The 20,000-nt window shown below is 48.1% G+C and overlaps 2 protein-coding genes across 4 annotated transcripts in view; one reads left to right on the forward strand and one right to left on the reverse strand.

The window, feature by feature from the left end:
• aifm2 (AIF family member 2, ferroptosis suppressor) overlaps positions 1-2,759 on the reverse strand; it is a 10,244-nt gene extending 7,485 nt beyond the window's left edge. Inside the window, exon 1 of the mRNA XM_087849881.1 lies at positions 2,675-2,759. The gene's annotated coding sequence lies outside the window, so the exon portion shown is untranslated. The remainder of the gene's footprint in view (positions 1-2,674) is intronic.
• A 4,849-nt stretch (positions 2,760-7,608) lies between these two features.
• The window catches only part of ninl (ninein-like), a 24,950-nt gene continuing 12,558 nt past the window's right edge, over positions 7,609-20,000 (forward strand). The window contains exons 1-13 of one of the 3 annotated variants that reach the window (XM_087849882.1): positions 7,609-7,790; positions 9,571-9,782; positions 9,869-9,965; positions 10,681-10,871; positions 13,077-13,134; positions 13,596-13,678; positions 13,747-13,890; positions 14,851-15,027; positions 16,812-16,948; positions 17,437-17,577; positions 17,681-17,855; positions 17,981-18,091; positions 19,161-19,247. In XM_087849882.1, coding sequence (XP_087706008.1) covers positions 9,600-9,782; positions 9,869-9,965; positions 10,681-10,871; positions 13,077-13,134; positions 13,596-13,678; positions 13,747-13,890; positions 14,851-15,027; positions 16,812-16,948; positions 17,437-17,577; positions 17,681-17,855; positions 17,981-18,091; positions 19,161-19,247 — 1,584 coding nt within the window. In that variant the 5' untranslated portion in view covers positions 7,609-7,790; positions 9,571-9,599. Of the gene's footprint in view, positions 7,791-9,570; positions 9,783-9,868; positions 9,966-10,680; positions 10,872-13,076; positions 13,135-13,595; positions 13,679-13,746; positions 13,891-13,986; positions 14,376-14,850; positions 15,028-16,811; positions 16,949-17,436; positions 17,578-17,680; positions 17,856-17,980; positions 18,092-19,160; positions 19,248-20,000 lie in introns of those variants that run through there. The other 2 variants (XM_087849884.1, XM_087849883.1) reach the window with 2 other exon arrangements.

A 20,000-nucleotide genomic window follows, 5' to 3' on the forward strand; every position in this document is an offset into this window, starting at 1 on the left:
AGTGGGGCGCCATGAGGTCAACCCCCCGGCACCACGCTGCAGAATAAACGCTGTGACGTCTCACAAACTGAAACCGTCGACTGTCAAAAGCACCAACAACACTCAGCTCCAGGCTCCAAACACACCGCTGCCATCTTTTATATACAGGCTGTGATTTCTGCTGATTACATAACGCTCACTAGTTTAATCTCAGCCTGTGTTTCTACAGGTGTACACAGACCAGGAACCAGTCTGTGCTCACCTGAGCACCCGGTCCTGCTCACCTGCAGTGTCCTCAGGTGACCCTGAGCTGCTCCGACGGTCTGAGTCTTATCGACGCACCAGCTGTGAGCTCAGAGGCGTGCGGGCGGTGAGGCAGGTACAGGTATGCCAAACATGTGGCGCAGATAGAATCGGGTGACGTTTACTTCCTCGGTTTCCGGTTCTAAATCGGACTCATCGAGTACAAACTGAGGAGTACGTGTACGTGTAGGTTCTGCTCAGAGCACTACTTCCTCGTGCTGCTCCTCTTCATCACTCTGCAGGAAACTCCTGCTCGAGCATCCCAGCCGGTGTTCCAGATTAACTGGCGCTTAGATCAACTGGTGTTGGTCAAACAGATGTGTGGCAGTTTTGCGTTTCAGGAGCTGCTACCGACAAACCAGCAAAAAAAAAAAAAAAAACGACAGATGTGTCACCTGTGAGGTTTCTCAAACACACGCCGTCAGTCTGGATGCTGTTGAACAACAAGATGTTTACAAATGTGGCGAGTTTACCTGGTGATGTCCTCATGCGTGACGCGATCGCGGAAACAGCAAACAGTTAACACCACACCGATGTTGTTCACGGGACAGCAAATAAACCTTTGACATGAATGAAATGACACTAATATTTCACTGGTGTTGTAACATCACATGTCGTTAGCGTAGCCTGCTGTGTCTTTACTCTGCAAACAAACAGTTTAGCGTTGGTAGTTATATACAGTCTGTATAAGTGTGGTTAACATAATAAACATTTGTAAGGAGATGCAGTTACTGTGAATGTACAGCAGGTGATCAGTAATAAACAGTCAGACAATGACTGACAATCTCATTCAGTCTTGCAGATTGCACCTTCTGTGGAAAGTGGTACCACAGTGTGTGTGGACTTCCCCTGTGCAGCTACAAATGTTGTGGTTGCTAAATAAACAGAGAAAATTGATCCCTGTTGTCTTTGCTTACTGATTGTTTTAGTGTTGACAATCCACATGTTGGTGGGTAGATGTGGATGCACCAGGGGTGAGTGCAGCCACTCAGCCTCTACTCAATGTGATCATAGCAGCAGGTCCAGATGTGTCACAAGTTAATCTAGTAGGCTGTGGGATTTGGCCACAGGTGGCAGCAGCTGCTGTGTGATAGTGGATCTGCTGCAAATTGAAGATCACATGCAAGTGTTGGAAATTAACGCTTGTATTATGTTGAAAAACAAAAAAATGACATTGATTTTGTTGCAGTCATTTTGACCCGTACTGTGTAGATCCACTCAGGATTGTCAAGAAACTGCAATAAAACAACAGCAACTTTATTTATCAGATAAACATGTAGAACACAGACATACAACAGTTAGACTTTCCATAACTATTGTAGGAACAATTTGGTTTTTCGTTCTTACAAACACGTCTGTTGAACTTGCCCAACGTTCTCAGTTTTTCAATGCTCAACATTTTCAGTTTTGTCCACATGATGGACAGAATGTAACTGTGTGCTTTCTGCAGATGTACTTCTTGCATTTCTCACTAAAAGTGCTTGTTTTAAAACAGGAATCTTCTTAACTAAGATTTAAAACAAAAGATTTCTACGTCTCCTCCAGTCTGACAAACAGATGACAAACCAATCGACACACCTGAGTCACTGACTTTCTTAAATCCACTCACTCTCACTGGCTGTTTATTACTAATCACTGTGTAACTGCTGTAAATTCACAGTAACTGCATTAGATTAACCAAACTTATACAGACTGTATATAACCACCAACTCTCCACGTTGATGGATCGCCTATATTGGCTGGAAATGTTAATTTCCTGAGAAAAGACACAGACAGACTCTGCTTACAGGATGTGATGTGACAACACTGATGAAATATTGATGTGTCATATTTGTCCAAGGCGTATTTCATTGTTATGGAAACAGAGAATATTAACATCATGATGAACAGGGCTGTGGCACTTGGCCAGAGGTGGCGCTGGTTCACTCGACTCCATGTTAGTGCACAAAGTAAACTGCTCACTTTAGTTGTGAAGCAAAAACGCTGAAACCGGAGAAATGAAACGATAACGACGACCAGAGTCTCCGGATCGTTGACTCTTGCTGTCCTGTGAACAACATCTGCGTGGTGTTAACTGTTTGCAGTTTCCGCGATCGCGTCGCGCGTGAGGACATCACCAGGTAAACTCGCCACATTTTAAACATCTTGTTGTTCAACAGCATCCAGACTGACGGAGCGTGTTTGAGATAACCGCACAGGTGTCACAGGTGTCACATCTGGCGTGTTTTTGCTGGTTTGTCGGTAGCAGCTCCTGAAACTCTGCCGCACATCTGTTCGACCAACGCCAGCTGATCTAAGCGCCAGTTCATCTGGAACACCGGCCTCAGGTGAGCTACCTGCCGCTGCCGGCCCGTCTCTCTGACACCTGCACGCGCGAACGGGAGGAACTCACCTGCTGCAGGTACGCGCCTCGCTCACGTCGTCGTCTTCTTCTCCACGGCTGTCTGAGCGCAGCGTCTTTCTTACCGAGCTCCTCCTCCTCTGATGACACCAGTTCTCCTCCAATCACAGCCCAGCTCCCCATGAAGGAGGCGGGGGTAGGCGTGCTGCTTTCAGGTGCTGTAGGAAATATTATATTTAAGGCGAGGCGTGACCTTTAACCTATGATAAAGCAGTTTTCCTGTGATGGGAGCGGTCTGTGAAACTTTATTAGTGAGGAGTAAAAGAATATAATTTTTTAAAAACCGATCAGATGATGGTAAATTACCTGTATTTGTATAGCACTTTGCACATCCAGTCAGAGGGCAGGATGTTGAAGAGGTGGAGGTTAGGATGGAGGTGGTGTTTTATAATCGCCCTCTGTAGAGACATCAAGAGCTGACAGTTAAGTCCAGAGGGGGAGTGGGCAGCCGATCAGCTTCTCTGCAGTTCTGATGACCGTCTGTAGTCTCTTCTTATCGGCTGTTGTGTAACCAGCGTACCACACAGTGATGGCGTGCACCAGCACGCTCTCCACAGTGGTACAGTAGAAGGACACTAGGAGGTCAGTCTGCAGCCTGTCCCATCTCAGGACCCTCAGGAAGTGGAGGCGCTGCTGGGCTTTCTCCACCAGCGCTGATGTGTTTGTGGACCAAGATCGGTCCTCAGATCTGTGGGTGCCGAGGAACTTAGAGGAGGACACCCTCTCCACATTTCATGGAGAGGGGAGGGGGATCAGCTTTTCTTCTTCTCACCTTCATAAACCTCATTTAAGTGCTGGAACGTTTACTGTGCAGACCTGATCTAAAACCATGCGGCTGATGTGACATCATCATCAGTGAATGTGGTCAAACAGGACCTGCGGCGTCTCTGCAGCGCACGCTTGCATTTCTCAGTGTTTTTAATCCTTCGTGACTTCAGAAATCTCTGCGTGAACACAGCGTCTGCTGTTGGTCTGTAACCGTCGCGTCGTGGATCCGTCACAGTCTGAATGAACTCTTTCACTGGTCAAAACGCCACAAAGTGCATTGTGGGTAAACCTTCCAGCCCTGATCAGTGCAGCTCTGTGAGGGTTACAAAATCTGGTTTTATGAAACATCCACCAAAGTTCCTTCTTTTCTACAATGTTCAGAAACACTTCATAACACAGCTCGTGATTCACATGATTTACCTGCTGAACTCAAATACACCAGAGAGAGGCCGACGCTCCACCTGCACATTATACTGTCATCGTGATGCAGCATGCATGTAGGAGAGGGCGTGGTGGTGAAGCAGAGCTGCTGACCTGCTGTGACTCAGCACGACTTCATGTCGCTCTCTGCCTCGTGCTGAAACTCGGCTGAGAGGTCAGAGGAGGTCCTCGCTGCAAACTCAGATTACTGTGACCCTGCCCACAGACCTCACAGACCCCACAGACCCCACAGACCTCACAGACCTCACAGACCCCACAGACCTCACAGACCTCACAGACCTCACAGACCCCACAGACCCCACAGACCCCACAGACCCCACAGACCCTGCCCACAGACCCCACAGACCTCACAGACCTCACAGACCCCACAGACCCCACAGACCTCACAGACCTCACAGACCTCACAGACCTCACAGACCTCACAGACCCCACAGACCCCACAGACCCCACAGACCCTGCCCACAGACCCCACAGACCTCACAGACCTCACAGACCCCACAGACCCCACAGACCTCACAGACCTCACAGACCTCACAGACCCCACAGACCTCACAGACCTCACAGACCTCACAGACCCCACAGACCTCACAGACCCTGCCCACAGACCCTGCCCACAGACCTCACAGACCCCACAGACCCCACAGACCTCACAGACCCCACAGACCCCACAGTGTAACCACAGGTTTTTATTGTTTTTGCAGATGCGCGGTCAGCAGCGTGCTGTGTGATGCGGAGCACGGCGTCTCTTTGGTTTCTGGCGAGCAGCGATAACTCTGGTTCCACTCTGGCTCACAGTTCACAACACACACAAACCTGTGAGTCAGGTATGTGGTCAAACCACTGCTGATGTCACACTCAGAGTCCTCCCACTGGAAGCTGTGGGCGGAGCTTAAACAGAGTTTGTTGCTAACCCTTAAACCCCGCCCATCCTTTCTTTAACTGTATTATTATATTTCTGCATTTGAACGATGAGTCATGTGACCCTCAGGGTGCCTTTGACTCAACAGACCAACGAGCCAATCAGCTGATGTTATTTCTCATGATTTTAAACGAACATGTGACACGAGTCCAGCACAGAGGTGATGTTTTCATTGCAGGAAGACCTGATGAGGAGATGATTACCTGCTGATCTGTCCCTCAGCTCCTGTATTTGTTCCACTTTTAACAGTAACACACAAACTCTGACTCGGACCTCTCTCTCCCACAGTCAGCACGACACCGTCATGATCACAAACAGAAACAGAATCATCATAAATCCAAAAACATTAATAACCTCCGGCCTCTTCAAAGATGTCAACGTCCATTCAACTCTACTCTCAAATATCCACCAGTCTGATCAGTCAGGCACTTTTAAATGTGCGCTCTCTGCTGAACAAGTCTTTTATTATTAATGATTTAATTTTAGATAATAAACTTAAACATGGCTCGGATGCACCAGTTGTTCTCACTGAGGCCTCCCCACCAAACTTTAATTTCTCTTTTTCTATTAGAAGTGGTGAGAGAGGTGGTGAGACTGCATCGTTAACCAACAACTCACCTCCAAACACATTTTATTTGATCATTTTACCTCTTTTGAATTCCACGCTGTTGTTTTCAGCAGCCCTCCAGCTTTATCTGTCACAGTTTACAGACCAGCTAAAGACAGTGCTGCTTTTATCAGAAGTTTTAAGAAACATACAGTCAAACATGATAATTTTAACCGGTGATTTTAACCTGCACATAGATAATCCTTCTGCATCAAAATAATTCTTAAACATTCTTCACTGTTTGGATTTTACCTGCACGTCACGCAGCCGACTCACAACAGAGGACACACTCTGGACCTGGTCATCACCCATGGGCTGTCCACCAGTGTGTCCTCTGTTGTTGACTTGGCTGTCTCTGACCACTACTGTGTGTTTTTAACATCACCAGTTTTATTCAGCGGGAGACCTCGGTGCGAACTGTGAGGAGGCGCTATCTAACCCCTGAAGTGGCTGCAAACTTTACCAGGGTTTTAGACGAATGCCCCCCTGTGATTTTACCTGCACCCTGTGATTTTATTTTTAATCATTTTAACAGCAAACTGAAGAAAAGCCTTGACTCCGTTGCTCCACTCACCACCAAAAAGATTAATGTAAAACATGCATCACCCTGGAGAAACGAAGAAGTCAAAAACTCAAAAGAAATTGCAGAGCAGCAGAAAGGAGATGGAGGAAAAATAAAAATGTAATCAACCATCAAATACTTTGCAACTTAAAATGTATAATAATACATTAAGGAATTCAAGAAATTCATACTTCACCAAAATAATCAGTAATAACAAAAATAATCCCAAGGTCCTCTTTTCCACCATAGATCATTTATTTAACCCTGATTTTAACAGCTCCCAAAGAACCCCCACAGACTCGCTCTGTGAGCAGTTTGCACCACTTCAGGGGAAAAGTCAGCACCATCAGATCTGATGTTTTATCTTCTCACGATATGATTTTAAACACATCTGAGGACTCGATTGTACCTGAGGAGACACTGGACAGCTTTGTCCTGGTTAATGCTGAGAACCTTAAGTTTTCTCCACAGTGAGACCCACCACATGTCTTTTAGATCCAATCCCTTCTTCACTCTTTAAAACACTTTATGGATTTTTTGAAGCTGAGCTTTTATACATGATGAATTGCTCTCTTCAGTTGGGTGTCTTCCCTGCTGCCTTTAAAACGGCGGTGGTGAGGCCCCTTCTGAAGAAGAGCAATTTGGATTGTAATGATTTTAATAACTACAGACCTGTATTCAACTCACCATTTTTAAGTAAAACTTTAGAAAAACGTGTTTTTACTCAGATTAATGACTTTCTGAATGACAGACAGATCCTGGAGATATTCCAGTCTGGATTCAGGGTGAACCACAGCACAGAGACTGCTCTCCTAAAGGTTTAAATGATCTTAGATGTAACTGGGATATAGATAGATGTAACTATCTGACTCTTACACCCAAAGTTTTAATCTGATGTAAAATGTATAGAAGTCCATTACTGTATATAGTAACTGTTAAGTCTAATATACCCTAGTAAGCTATAGTACTTTTTCCTTTGGGAAGATACCATCTATGCAGTTCTGTTGAAGAAAGATGTTGAATCTGTTTAATTATTCTTGAAAAATAATTTGTTTCTGCGTATTTTTCCCCCACTGCATCAAATTATAGTTGATTGTGTTGATTAAGCATCATGAGGTGGAGGGGGGGGGTTCCCTATTTTTATTTATTTACAGTGTGTGTGTGTGTGTGTGTGTGTGTGTGTGTGTGTGTCAGTCCAGTCACTGAGTGTTCAGGACTCTGGTGCTCCAGCAGCTTCTTTAAAAGAGTCGTTCAGGTCAGAGGGCGTTGTTGTAACGTTTAGTCTCAGAGCTGCTCCTGAGGCTGATCAGGTGTCTCTGAGGTGTGACAGCAATCAGGTGGGGTACACTGACCTGTGCATTTACCTGTTATTTCCTCTTATTTACTATGTTTGAGTAAAAGACGCAGAGATCAATAAAACTGTTTAAAAATGAATTTATTTGTGCAATTTATTTCTTTTTTGGATTTTAATCATGTAGTTCACTCCGTGTCCATGTAACTTTATTAATGTTAAATGTCTGTTTAATGTTTGTAATTCACAGTTTGAAACTTATCTTATTATTTCTTGTTTGTTTGTCTTATTGTTTGTGTTTTCTTTTGAAAGGTGCCGCTGCCGGTAAAATGCCGCGCCGTCGCTGTGTTTTATTGTGAAGGCGGAGCGGAAATACCCCTGTGTGTGGTTTTCGGGGTGCTCGGTGTGTCGGTGTTGCGGCTCCGGTAACTTGTGCTCAGCGGCTTAACGGCGGAGCTCCGGGAGGCCGTTCATGGAGGAAACGTGAAGTTTGACCGGAGGAGGAGAACTTTTCCCGCGGTAAGACTGACCTACCGACCCGACCGGACTCACGGTTACCGTTAACTTCATCTGGTTAATGTTAACGTGAGCTGGTTACCGGGGAGACTCTCCGTTAGAAGCGGGAGTTTAAAGGGGTGAAAAAAAAAGTTTTTCGGTGTTTTATTGATTTATTTGTACTTTTTTTTGGCTCTTTGGCTTTTGTTCCCGCGGCTCGCGACTCTGTTCCCATGGTGAAGCTTCTTCAGCTCGCGAGAGTCTCCGGACAGAGCCGAGGGGGTTTCCGGAAACGTTCGTGTTTACATTGACCGTAGCTGACGTTAAACTCCTGCTCGGGTATCTCACACCTGTGTTTCAAAACAACTTCATTGTCCACTGTTGTAGCACAAAACACAACAGCAGCTGCACTGATCAGGGTATTGATAACTAATCGAATACAATAATATCAAATACGAGCTGAATTTAACTTTGGAGGATCACCACGGAGCTTATGATCTATGATAACACACTGTCAGACAAAGGTGGAACTGCCAGGCAGGAGGAGGTGCTCAGAGGAGGTGGAGAAGGAGATCCTCAGCCGTTTTAATGACATCATCTGACCAATGACATGGCTGCTGTGAGGTTACCGTACTAATGGGGCCTCCAAGAAGAACGGGCTCCAGGTTGGGTCTGCAGTGAAATTCTAGGATGTTGATTGGATGTTAGTGAGAACTGATCAGCAGGTGTCTGTGGATGCAGACTGATAACAGCGCCAAGCCAGGTGATCACACACAGGCCACAAAGTTAAATGTCCACTTCAGCATGTCCACAAAGGGATGGGTCCATTTTTTATATACAGTGTGTGTAATTAATTTACCTTTTCTGTGACAAAATGACTGAAGTAACCAAAACATAAAAAGATCAGAACACGTGGACGATCGATCGATCGATGAGTGCTTTAGCTCTCGTCTGTTTTTAATGGAGACAGACGTCTCACGTATCAATAAGTCTGGTGTTTCCAGGCTGAAGCAGTGTGCTGAGGATGATGATGGTGAAACAGCCAGCGCACAGATAAGAGGAGCACTGATGATGTAACAGAGGCATGGGGGAGGGGCCCCGGCGTGTTTCAGGGTCATACATGTGGAATGAACAGCACGCAGCACCCAGGACCTCCTGAAACATTTCAGGCACGGAGGGTTCTTAAAATCACATCTGTACTGATGAGAGTCACCTCAGAAAGGACCCTGGGATCATCCTGCCATGTTGTCTTCCTGTGAAAACAGTGCACTCTGGGTAAAAACAGCAGTAATACTTTAAAGGGTCGTTCAACAAGCTCTCAAATGGAAGCAGAGAGTCTGAAGGGTAGCCTTCGTTGTTGCCTTCGTTGTTACCTTCTTTGTTACCTTCTTTGTTGTGTTGTTGTGGGGTGGCTGTAGCTCAGGTGGTAGAGCAGGTCATCTACTGATCGGAAGGTTGGTGGTTCGATTCCTGGCTTCCCCTAGTCTGCATGCCAAATATCCTTGGGCAAGATACTAACCCCAAATTGCTCTCCGATGCATCCATCGGAGTATGAATGTGTGTGAATGTTATCTAGAAAGCACTTAGAGAGATGTGCTTGTGTGAATGGGTGAATGCACAAGTTGTGTACAGCGCTTTGAGTGCTCAGAAGAGTAGAAAAGCGCTATATAAGAACCAGTCCATTTACCATTTACCATGAAGTTTGACCCCTCCTGACCTCGCTGTGTTTCAGCTGAAAGACCAAAACTACACCTGACCGGTGAGTAACTCGCTGTACTCTGCCTGACCTGTGTTTTCTCTCCAGGTGTGGGCGCCACAGTGTGATGCGTTGGCATGGAGGAGGCGGAGCACAGCCGCTACGTCTCTCAGCTGAAGGCCGAGTTCGACAGCTGCGACACGACGGCGACCGGCTTCCTGGACCGAGAGGAGCTCACGGCGCTGTGCCACAAGCTGCAGCTGGACGCTCACCTGCCGCTGCTGCTCGCCACGCTGCTGGGAGAGAGGCGCTATGGCCGGGTAACTCTCTCTCTCTCACACACACACACACAACACACACAGTATTTGTGTGGCGCTTTCAATAAAATCAAGTGTTTGTGTTTCAGGTGAACTTCGAGGAGTTTAAGGAGGGCTTCGTGGCCGTGCTGTCCCGCTCTCTGGACTTCGGGACATCAGAGGACGACAGCAGCTACCTGGAGCCAGGTGACACATAGAAAGGGGGCAGGCCTACAGAGGTCAGGGGTCAGAGGTTCATGATTGGGGAACACAAATGGATGTCAGCTGATCTCGTTTGGGTTCATGTTATTTATAGCGCGATGTAAACCTTAAGTCATGTGACCTTCAGGGTGTCGTTGACCTGAAAATCGTCCTTTGTGGCTTAAAGAAGCTTTGAGCTCAGCTGATATCATCCAGGTCCACCTGCAGACGTGCGAGTCCAGGACAGGAAGACTTCCTCAGCATAGAGGAGCCGAGGATCGTCCTCCATTTTTGTTGTCAGCTCTGTTTGTAACATTTCAAACATTTTGTTTCAGTTCAAGCTGCTCGATTGTGTGAAGTCATCATCACACTTTGAGAAATGAATCATGAGGCAGCCATGCAGGCATTTACATGTTCAGACAGCCGACGGCCGTGTTGCTATTTGCTGCGGCCGCTGACACCACAGCAAACTGAGCAGCTCGTTATCACCCAACATGGTTTCAGTGTCTGTGGCGCAGCAGGACGCCGCGCGAATCCTCGGCCCTCTGAACAGTTTGGATGTAGAACTGGGACAGAGCGAGCAGATAGACGCCGTCTGCAGGCGTGCAGCTGGGTGGTCTGGTTAAAGTCCGAGGAGGATTCCTCTTTGGCACGTTCTGGCTCCGAGTGTCGCAGCGGCGTCTCGCTGACCCACTCAGGCCGCTCCTCTTCCTCTCTGCAGCTGTTCCAGAGGAGGTGAAGCCAAAGTTGGTGAAAGGAGCGAAGCGTTACGGCCGCCGCAGTAAACCCGACGCCGCGCTTACCTGTGACTCAGAAGACTCTCCGCCGTCCAGAGCGGAGGCCTCAGACTCGTCACCGACCGGCGTCCGAAAGGCCAAACTGAGACGGGCGACGTCACTGGAAAGCGTGGAGGTGAGACAGCTAGTTTTATTTTGAAACACTGACTTCCTGTTGTTCTTTCCTTTGACTGAGTTTGAGACGCTGACCCGGCTGTGGTGTGTCTTCGCTGGGCCGGAGCGATTAGCTTAATAAAGACTTTAAAATCATAATCAACACAAAGTCACATGTTGGCACATGTGGCGTCTCTGTCATCGCGCCCGTGGTTGGAAGCTCGGGCCTCGATTCATGGATTACATGAAGCCACATTATCAGACGCGCAGGTGTGGTCATGTGACTCGGTTCACTCGTCAGGATGTTTATGGCGGCTGGAGGTCTGAGAGTCATTTTCAGTTAAAAACTGTGGGAACGCCCTGAGTGTGGGCTTCCTGTACGTGTGAGCGTACCGCAGTGATGCTGTCTGACTGAACACCTGAAACCGTGTGTGCGTGCCGCGCCGCAGGCTCCCGCCGTCGCCCGTCGCCTGGATCTCGTGTGTCTGCGCCGGCCGAGGCGTTCGGGAGCTGCAGCTCTCTAATTAGAGTTTCTGGTTTTAGGTTTTCAGCTGCACGCAGAGGGCGGAGTCCCTGCAGAGGAGGAGGTTCACTCAGCTCTTTGTCACTTTGTTCTCGTGCCGTGACGATGCTGTGACCTCTGACCTCTGAATGTTTCTGCATCGGTGAGGCTGCGGTCTGGTTCTCACTGTGTGAAGTCAGCTGGTCTCAGGTTTCCTGCAATTCTGCAGCCGAGGCTGTGAATACCTGAGGGGGGAGGAGGAGGTTTGGCGGTTTCGGGGCGGCGGAGGTCTTTCAGGAAGTGGGATTGTGAGGAATGCGGCTGCTGGCAGACGCTCCGCTGGTTTGGCTGCTTCTCACTTTTAGTTTTTGCTGACTGAGAATGTGAAACAGCTTCAGTGCAGCGGCTCTGCTGCGGGAACACGACTCCACCTCTTCTTCTTCTTCTTCACTTCTTTACACCAGAGCCACCCGTTCCTTTCTTCCTGGTTTGTCTGAGGCGTTGGACAGTTTTTCAGCAGGAAACAGTCTGACTGCAGTCGAGTAACTGACTCTCTGATGCTGGAGAGGTGCCGAGTATGGATTTGGACTTTGTCCCTCCAGGCTGGCGCAGCGTCGCGGTGCCTTCAGTTTTGTCCTCATGCTGTACCTCAGTTTGCTGACACACTGGCCTCTTTCATGAGTCCGTGTGTTTCCTCCTGCACTGATCAGTGGAAGCCCTGGAGACTGGTCGGCGACCTCTCACCAAACACGTTTTCACAGTGTGACCACAGCTGTGGTGAATCAGTCAGTCTGCATAAGACGGTAAAGTGCTGAGAGTCAGACTGACACAGGAACATCAGAGAGTTTTCATTTGGATCTGAAACAGAGCACGTGGCCCACGAGACATCATGGCCTGAGCCCACAGAGCAGCGCCCACGGGAGCAGCGCCCACGGGAGCAGCGCCCACGATCCTGTTTGCATATCTATTTTTAAATCTCAGTAGAACTGCAACCAAATAAGCGAGAGCAGGGGTCTCAAACTCCCGTCCTCGAGGGCCGACTGCAGAGCTGAGCAATGATGACATCAGCAGCTGCATAAAGGTTTCCAACTGGTCCTTCAACTCACGCGTGTTCTCCATAGTAGCAGGAAATGCAGAAAAATGAGGCTTTCATGAAAACACTGAATAAAAATGACTTCCTTAAAGACAATAAATGTACAGTTCAGCATACGAAGTGTGTTTGAAAGGCAGCGATGAGCCGTGGCTGAGCGGGACTCACAGGCCTGAGTGTGCACTTCAGGCAGAATTATAATTTATTATTTAATTTATAATCGATATAATCTCTCTGTATCTGTCAGTGAAACTGTTTTTGCAGAGAGTCCATCGCTGGACTGTGATGATGTGACGCTGATGGCAGCGATCAGCTGATTCTGAATGTTTTTGAAGATTTCTTCATCGAATATTTAAACATTTTAATCTGCGACCAAAACACGTCGTAAAGGTCCTGATCCGTCCCGTGAACGTCCCGATGGACGAGGGTTCACATGCTAAGCTCTTCAGCGTGACAGTCAGGAGTGTGCACGTGAGCACGCACACACACATATATATAACGTGCTCAGCGCGGCAGAAGTAACGACTGCTCAGGAATGTTTTCCAATAGCTGTCGGCTTCACGGTGTGTGTGTGTCTGTGTGTGTGTGTGTGTGTGTGTGTGTTGCAATCACTGACCTTCATGTTTTCACTGCAGAGCCTGAAGTCTGACGAGGAGGCAGGAAGTCAGAAGGAGACATCCTTTCAGTGTAAAGGTACCGCCACGTCCTGTCGCTGGAGTTTAATTATTATTAAACTCCAATATTATTAATTATTGGAGTTTTCTTGCTGCTGTTGGTTCCACACACACACACACACGCACACACACACACACACACACACACACACACACACACACACACACACACACACACACACACACACACATCTTGTTGCTGAACGTTTCCCTTCTCTTTGTTTCTGGTGTTTTTATTCTGACGTTCAGCGATCGTACTGCACACTTCCTGTTTGTACATTTGTCTTCATAGTTTATTTATAGTTATTTATTTTCTTTTTACCAAAACTGTGTTCATCAAAGTACCCGACGTGACAGGAACACGTCTCAGCAGCACGGTGTCCACACACCGCGACGGAGCGCGCTCAGATGTAGAGATGAAAGTTTAGAAGCTTGTTCTCAGCAGGTCAATGCAGCTCAGGTTCACGTGTCTGTCTGCAGGTCAGCACCAGGGGGAGGAGCCAGGAGGACACGCGCTGATGCTGGTGTGCGAACACCTGGGTCTGCAACACCTGCACACTGAGGTGAGGTGTGTACCGTCGCCCTTTGTGATGACATCAGTATCTGTATTGATCTCTCTGCTCATAAACAGGAAGTGGACGTGCTGCTCAGGAAGTTGGAGCCCGACCTGGACGGCAGGGTCAGCATCAGGGAATTCAAGAAGGTGCTCTGTGGCTCCACCCCCATCACCTGTTCCACCCCAGTACGACAAGCTGACCTGAGAGCGCCACACAAGGTGAGGCGCACACGCTCAGAGAAGAGTCTGCAGCCGAAGTCAGAGCTGCTGAAATACTCCACGAAAGAAAATGAGGTCACTGCTTCACCTGTGTCATAACTCCGCCCCTCAGATCTGAGTGACCCTGACCTTGAACGTGTCACTGCTGAGATGAAGACTGTGAGCTTCGTTAAATTACTTAACATTTCATTTCAGTGTCGAATAAAAAAGAAAGAAGCTGAATATTAGAAATAATGTCAGTCAGATCGATGAGCTGTGTTTAGAGTGAGAATGTCCCAGCAGCTCCTGAACGCAGCACCGCCCTCCTCCTCCTCCTTTCAGCCAGTCAGGAAGCTCTGCGCAGCTGGAGCTCATCAGTCCAATCAGCTGTGGTGGCTGCAGGTGAGCAGGTAGTAGCGCACACAGACAGGTGAAGGCCATCGTGATCGCAGGCTGCGAGGACGGAGAGGATGAGCGCCGCCGCCGCCACGTACTGCTGCAGTCAGGTGACTCAGACTGAACCCAGAAACTCTGAGCAGTTAGACGTGCTCTTATTTTGAAATGTAGGCAGAACAAGTGAGACTCCGCCTTCCCAAAGATCTCATACAAATGAATGCCTGACCCTGACCCTGACCTGACCCTGACCCGTCACACTGAAACTAAAACCACATTTTGAGTCTCAAAAATGTCTTCAAACTCGTGGGGACCCGGATTTTGATCCTCATGAGGGCTGTTTGTCCTCACAAGTATAGTAAACTACCAATGTTTGGTCCCCATGAAGATGTTAATACCCGTCCTCACACACACAGATATGTGTGTGTGAGGACGTTGGCGTGTTTCAGGCTCGCCTTGAAGCTAATCCAGATTAATGGTTGGGGCTGCAGCAGGCGCTCCTCTGGAGTCTGGTCCTGCGTTGGGCTTAAGCTGCTCTGTCTGCGTGCCGACCTTTGAACCTGGACTCTGTTCTGCTCCTCCATGCAGCCTCGGGAGGTGTCAGAGGAGCACTCGGCCCGCTCCGCCTCGCCCTCCCTGCTGATGGCCACCGTGGGTCAGAAGGTGCTCAGCCGGCTGGACGACGGCTCAGGATGTACGAGCCCCGAGCGCGTCGCGGCCCTGTGGACGGAGGAGGGCATCGGGAACAGCCGGGACATCCTGCAGGTCAGAGCTGGGCACAGAGCCCGTTCTACCCTCTGATGTGTTTTTGTGTTAATGTTTCTGTGAGCGTGTCGGAGCAGCTTCTGCTCTGTGGTTCGTGGATCAGTTTAGTCTTTACTGACTCAGTTTCACAGAAAATCAAACGGATCGCTTCCCCTCCTCATCTTCGCTCATTGTTTCCTGTTTCTGGCTCTTCTTCTGTGGTGGATGTGACTTAGTGTTGATGTGAAAATCCTCGCTCTGGCTGTGTCCCAATTCAGGGTCTGCACGCTTGAAGTACGCGCACTACACGTACTACGTACTGCGCGTACTATAAGTACGAGAAGTGCGGAAGTGAGAGGCTTGTGAAATGGGACGGTCTATCCTTCGTCACGCAGTTCAGGTTGCCTAGCAACCATGATACTAACCGCGAGAAACGTCTCATACAGCTTTGTGTGACAGAAATGAAGGAGAAAAATGTTTTGTTGGTCATTCATTTTTGTCATGACATCACTTTGATTAGCTGAGTATCTGAGGCTGAAACCACAGGACTGTAAAACATGATTGTTGGCCTTCAAGAGTAGTTAGTAAATAACAATTAGCTGATGTTGTTCATGAGACTAAAATCATCTCACTGTGGTAATGTAAATATAATATGGCCAATGTTATGGTATTGTCAGATTATTGATATATATCTATATATTATGATACAGTGCTTCCGGTTCGGTACGCATATGTATCGAACAATACAACATTTTTAATTTATTTTATCAACTTTCCTTCTGACGATGCTGTCTGTGTTGAGCGCTCAGTGGATCTGCGCTCGAAAGTGCAGCCTAGGCGGAGTAGTCGAACGCAGATTCACTGAGCGCAGCGCAAGCTAGCGAGACAGAAGCTAAGCTCTGGTTGCAACATGGCAAATTGAACCTCCCCCACCCTCATTCAGATCTGGCGTTTGGAACTATTTTGGTTTTCATGTGAAGTATGACCCTGAAGGTAAGCGAGTCATGGACTAAAGTAAAACAGTATGTCGGATGTGCCACGCAATGCTCAATTACATGGGTGGGAACTAGTGTGTTAGCGCAGTTAGCTCGTTAACGTGTTGGCCGTCCAGCCCCACGCACGGTAGCTCGTTAACGGAGATTTGCCGTGTTGTGGCGTTAACTCATTTCAGATTAACGCTGACAGCACTAGTGGGAACACAACGAATATGACTGCACATTTACTCCGACATCATCCTCGTGCAAAGACAAGTGGAAGCAGACAAAAACAACAAGCACGCATGCTACAAACTTTAGCCGAGTCATTTAGACAGCCGTTAGCACATGATTCTCCTTATGGGGACCTGATATGTTTAATATGCTGCTGAGAATATAGCCCAGAAGAAGCGTATAGTAGAGCTTTTATTTTGGAAAGAGACATTTCTCTGTAATAAACTCTCTTTTCCAAAGATGAGGGATTTTTCCATCAGATAGATTTATTTTTATTACTTTGTTGTTTCAGCAACATTAAATTTAAAAACTGTACTTTTGAGTTAAAATATATATTTATAATTTTAATAAATGACAAATTAAAAAAGCATGAACATTTTTTTGTATCGAAAAAATATCGAACTGTGACACCAAAGTATCTGTGCGTTATCTGGCTTCATGCACAGATAGAGCTGGGTGTCATCAGCAGTGATAATGTCTGCTATGTCTTCTAATGATTGTTGAACTGAATCATGTGACCTGAGGCGGGCTCAGCTGGACAGATGTTCCTGATAATGGCGTGTGAGTGAGTGACTCCAGCTGTGTATGTCCCTGCAGACTCTGGACTTCCCCTTGGAGGAGCGCCTCAGTCTGGCAGATCTGACGCTGGCGCTGGACAACGAGCTGCTGGTCAGCGGGAACGGCATCCACCAGGCGGCGCTCATCTCCTACAAGATCGAGATCCAGCACCTGCAGTAGGTTTGATGAACTTTCCGAGGAAACACGGGGCGCTGGTCCAGGCGGGGCTGGAGCAGCGCCCCGTGCTGCGTCACGTTTGCCTGTCACACTGACAGGATTTAGTGTCCTGTGTTTAACTTTAAATCAGTTGTTTTTGTGCTCGTGCCTCATGTCGCCTCATTCCTACATACAGCACAACTCTTCCCTCTCTCTCAGACTGAGGTTTCAGGGGCTCATCTGAGGCTCAGATACATTCTGAGCCTCCTCACACAGTCCTGTCCTGGATCATTGATGTCTCCACTGATAATGACCTGTAATAATCACAGATTGATCTGCTATGTTGGGATTTCTGCGAGTGCTCTGAGCTTCAGTCTGAAGCTCTTGGTAGCTGTTGGCGACGGTGATGTTTGTGTTGCTCTGACCTCCGCAGTGACGGAGCAGAGCTCTGTGACGGAGCAGAGCTCTGTGACGAAGCTGAGCCCTGAGCTCTGTCGTCTGTGTTCAGGGAGGTGGCCGAGCAGGCCTGCAGCGAGCGCGACAAGGTGAAGGCCGACCTGGAGCGCGCCGACCGCAGGAACCTGCAGCTGGTCAGAGAGGTGGACGACCGGCACGCCAGCATGGAGACGCTCAACCAGAGCCGGATCAGGTAAGGGTCGGGCTCTGTGCCTCTGCGCTCTACACGATCGCACGATTGCCGCCGTGTGCACGGGTGAGTCGCCGGTGCTGACGAGCCGCTCTGTGATTGGCAGGGACCTGGAGCAGGACTTCCGCGATAGGCTGACAGCTCTGCGCAGCGAGACAGAGCAGGAGAGCGAGGCGCTGCTGCAGCACATAGAGCGAGAGCGCGGCGCCCTGCAGGAGGAGCTGCAGCTGCTCAGAGCGCAGGAGGCGGAGCTACAGGAGGAGCTCTGCAGCGCCGTGCAGGTGTGCTGCACGCTTCTCCTCTGTCACGTTTAGTCACAGTCAGGACGAGCAGTTTGTGATCAGTCGTTTAGATCAGTTACTGAAAATCAGAGGCGTGAAGCGCTGAGCGCGTCCTGTCGTTTCAGGAGAACGGTCGTCTGGAGGAGGAGCTTAACGCTGTGAAGGTGAAGCTGACTGAAGCCGAAGCCTCAGCGACGCGACTGCAGAGAGCCCTGGACCAGATGCTGAATGACAAGGTGAGCAAAGAAAGCCTTTACGCCGCCGCCGAGGTTAAACGCCAGGTTAGGGCCAGAGCTCGCTCTGACTCACAGCGTCATCAGTCGGCTCCGTTCTCACGCTGGGCGCCTCCGACGCCTAATCTTACGTCACGCGTCCCACAGTTTGTTCTTCTTCCAGCTTTGTCGTTAAACAAGCGACAGCAAACTGTGACAGAAGCAAATTTATCAGATTTAAAGACGGCAGCAGGAGTGATGAGGCGTGAAGGGAAAGGAGGCGGAGCTTACCTGAAGTGGGAGAAACGAGTAAGACGGTGGAGAGTGGGCCAGCTGCTGCTCCACACTCCGTGAGACTCGCCAGAGGTGATTGGATCGCTTCTGTGATGTCACAGTGAAGATGAGCTGGTGACCGCCACTTCCTGCACCTCGTCTGGCAATCTCACGTGACCTGAGCACCTTCAAAATAAAAGCTGCAGGTGACTACAGCGCGAAGCTGGTTGGTGGTGTCTACGTGGACCGTGACACGACTGCAGATGAAGCATTTCCTCCTCTTGACTCAGACGGGATCACACGGAAAATGAAAAACGTTCACGAACAGAAAACCTGATGAGTTCACTGATTGTGATTTTGAAGGTTGTGGATCAATCAATGAACTTACTGCTGGTGAAGTGTTCCTCATAACAGCTGTTAGTGTCAAAGCTAATATAATGAATTACAGCTTTTATTTGTTTGACTGTGGCGCCCCCTGCAGCACCCCTGCAGTACTCCAGTACTCTGGGTAAGTGACCCAGGTGATCTGGGGAAAGAAAAGAATGCACTTCCATAACTAGATCACATGTAGCAGCTTTAATTCACACACCTGACAGCGCTGTTAGCGAGGGACGCGCTACAGCGAGACGCCAAACGTCAGACCATAAACTCTGATGTGTGGGTGTGTGCATGTGTGTTGATGAGACACTGCAGCTGGTGTTGGGTGACTCCAGCTAGTTTCTGATGAATGATTAATGAAGCTTTCCCCTGACTTGGTTTCTCCGTGACTTTACGTTTAAAGCAGCTGATGATCGACCGACTGCTGCTTTTGTTTTGGCAGTTTGGCGGTTTGGACCCGTCCAGCGTTGGTCTGAGGCACGAGGAGAGATTCTCTGAAATCATCAAAGAGTACGAGCAGCAGTGCCGGGTAAGACCGACCGCCTTAAATTGTCACGCTTTTATTTTGAAGGGCACGATGATTTTGCAGAAACGCATTTCGTTTACAGACCTGAGTGTCGGTGCTGAGGCAGGTCTGCAGGTTTGACTTTCAGCTGTGAAGTGTTGCACTATGTGTCCTCTCAGCCAATCAAACGCAGGCAGGCAGCTAACGTTAATCCTGAGGCCGTGTAGAGACCACAGCAGGTGAAGGCTGAACGACAGGAAGTCCTTTCAAATTAAAATGTAGTTTTAATTACACATACAGCAAATATAAACTAGAAAGTGCATTTTCTGAAGAAACTGCAGTGTGAATGCTTGAATCTGAATGTATGCACTGAAATAAATTATTTGCTGAATTAAGCTAAAAAGTTTGAATGAGATAAAAAAACAGAATTTAATCAGAAAACAAAAGTGCTGAAGTGCTAAAAGCTGACATCCACACAGAAGTTGGAAAATAGCTGAAAATGTTTTCATTGTAAATTAGAAAAACCTAAGAAATGAGAAAAGAAAATTTAGAGTCAGAAAACATCTGAATGAATATTAAAAGTTCATATTCTTTTACTCATTCAGTGATTCAATGTGATCCCTCCACTTGGATCCACACAGTTTAAAAAGTTTACATCTCTGAGCTTTGAAAGACACAGTGTTGGAAAGAGAAGAACGATGGCTACGTTTTGAGGGTAAAATGATGGCTGTAGAGCAAACACTGTGGACACAGCAGCAGTTGAAAGAGAAGATTTTA

Source organism: Neolamprologus brichardi, chromosome 13, assembly GCF_056152115.1.
Source record: "Neolamprologus brichardi isolate AB-2024 chromosome 13, ASM5615211v1, whole genome shotgun sequence".
NCBI classification, from domain to species: Eukaryota; Metazoa; Chordata; class Actinopteri; order Cichliformes; family Cichlidae; genus Neolamprologus; species Neolamprologus brichardi.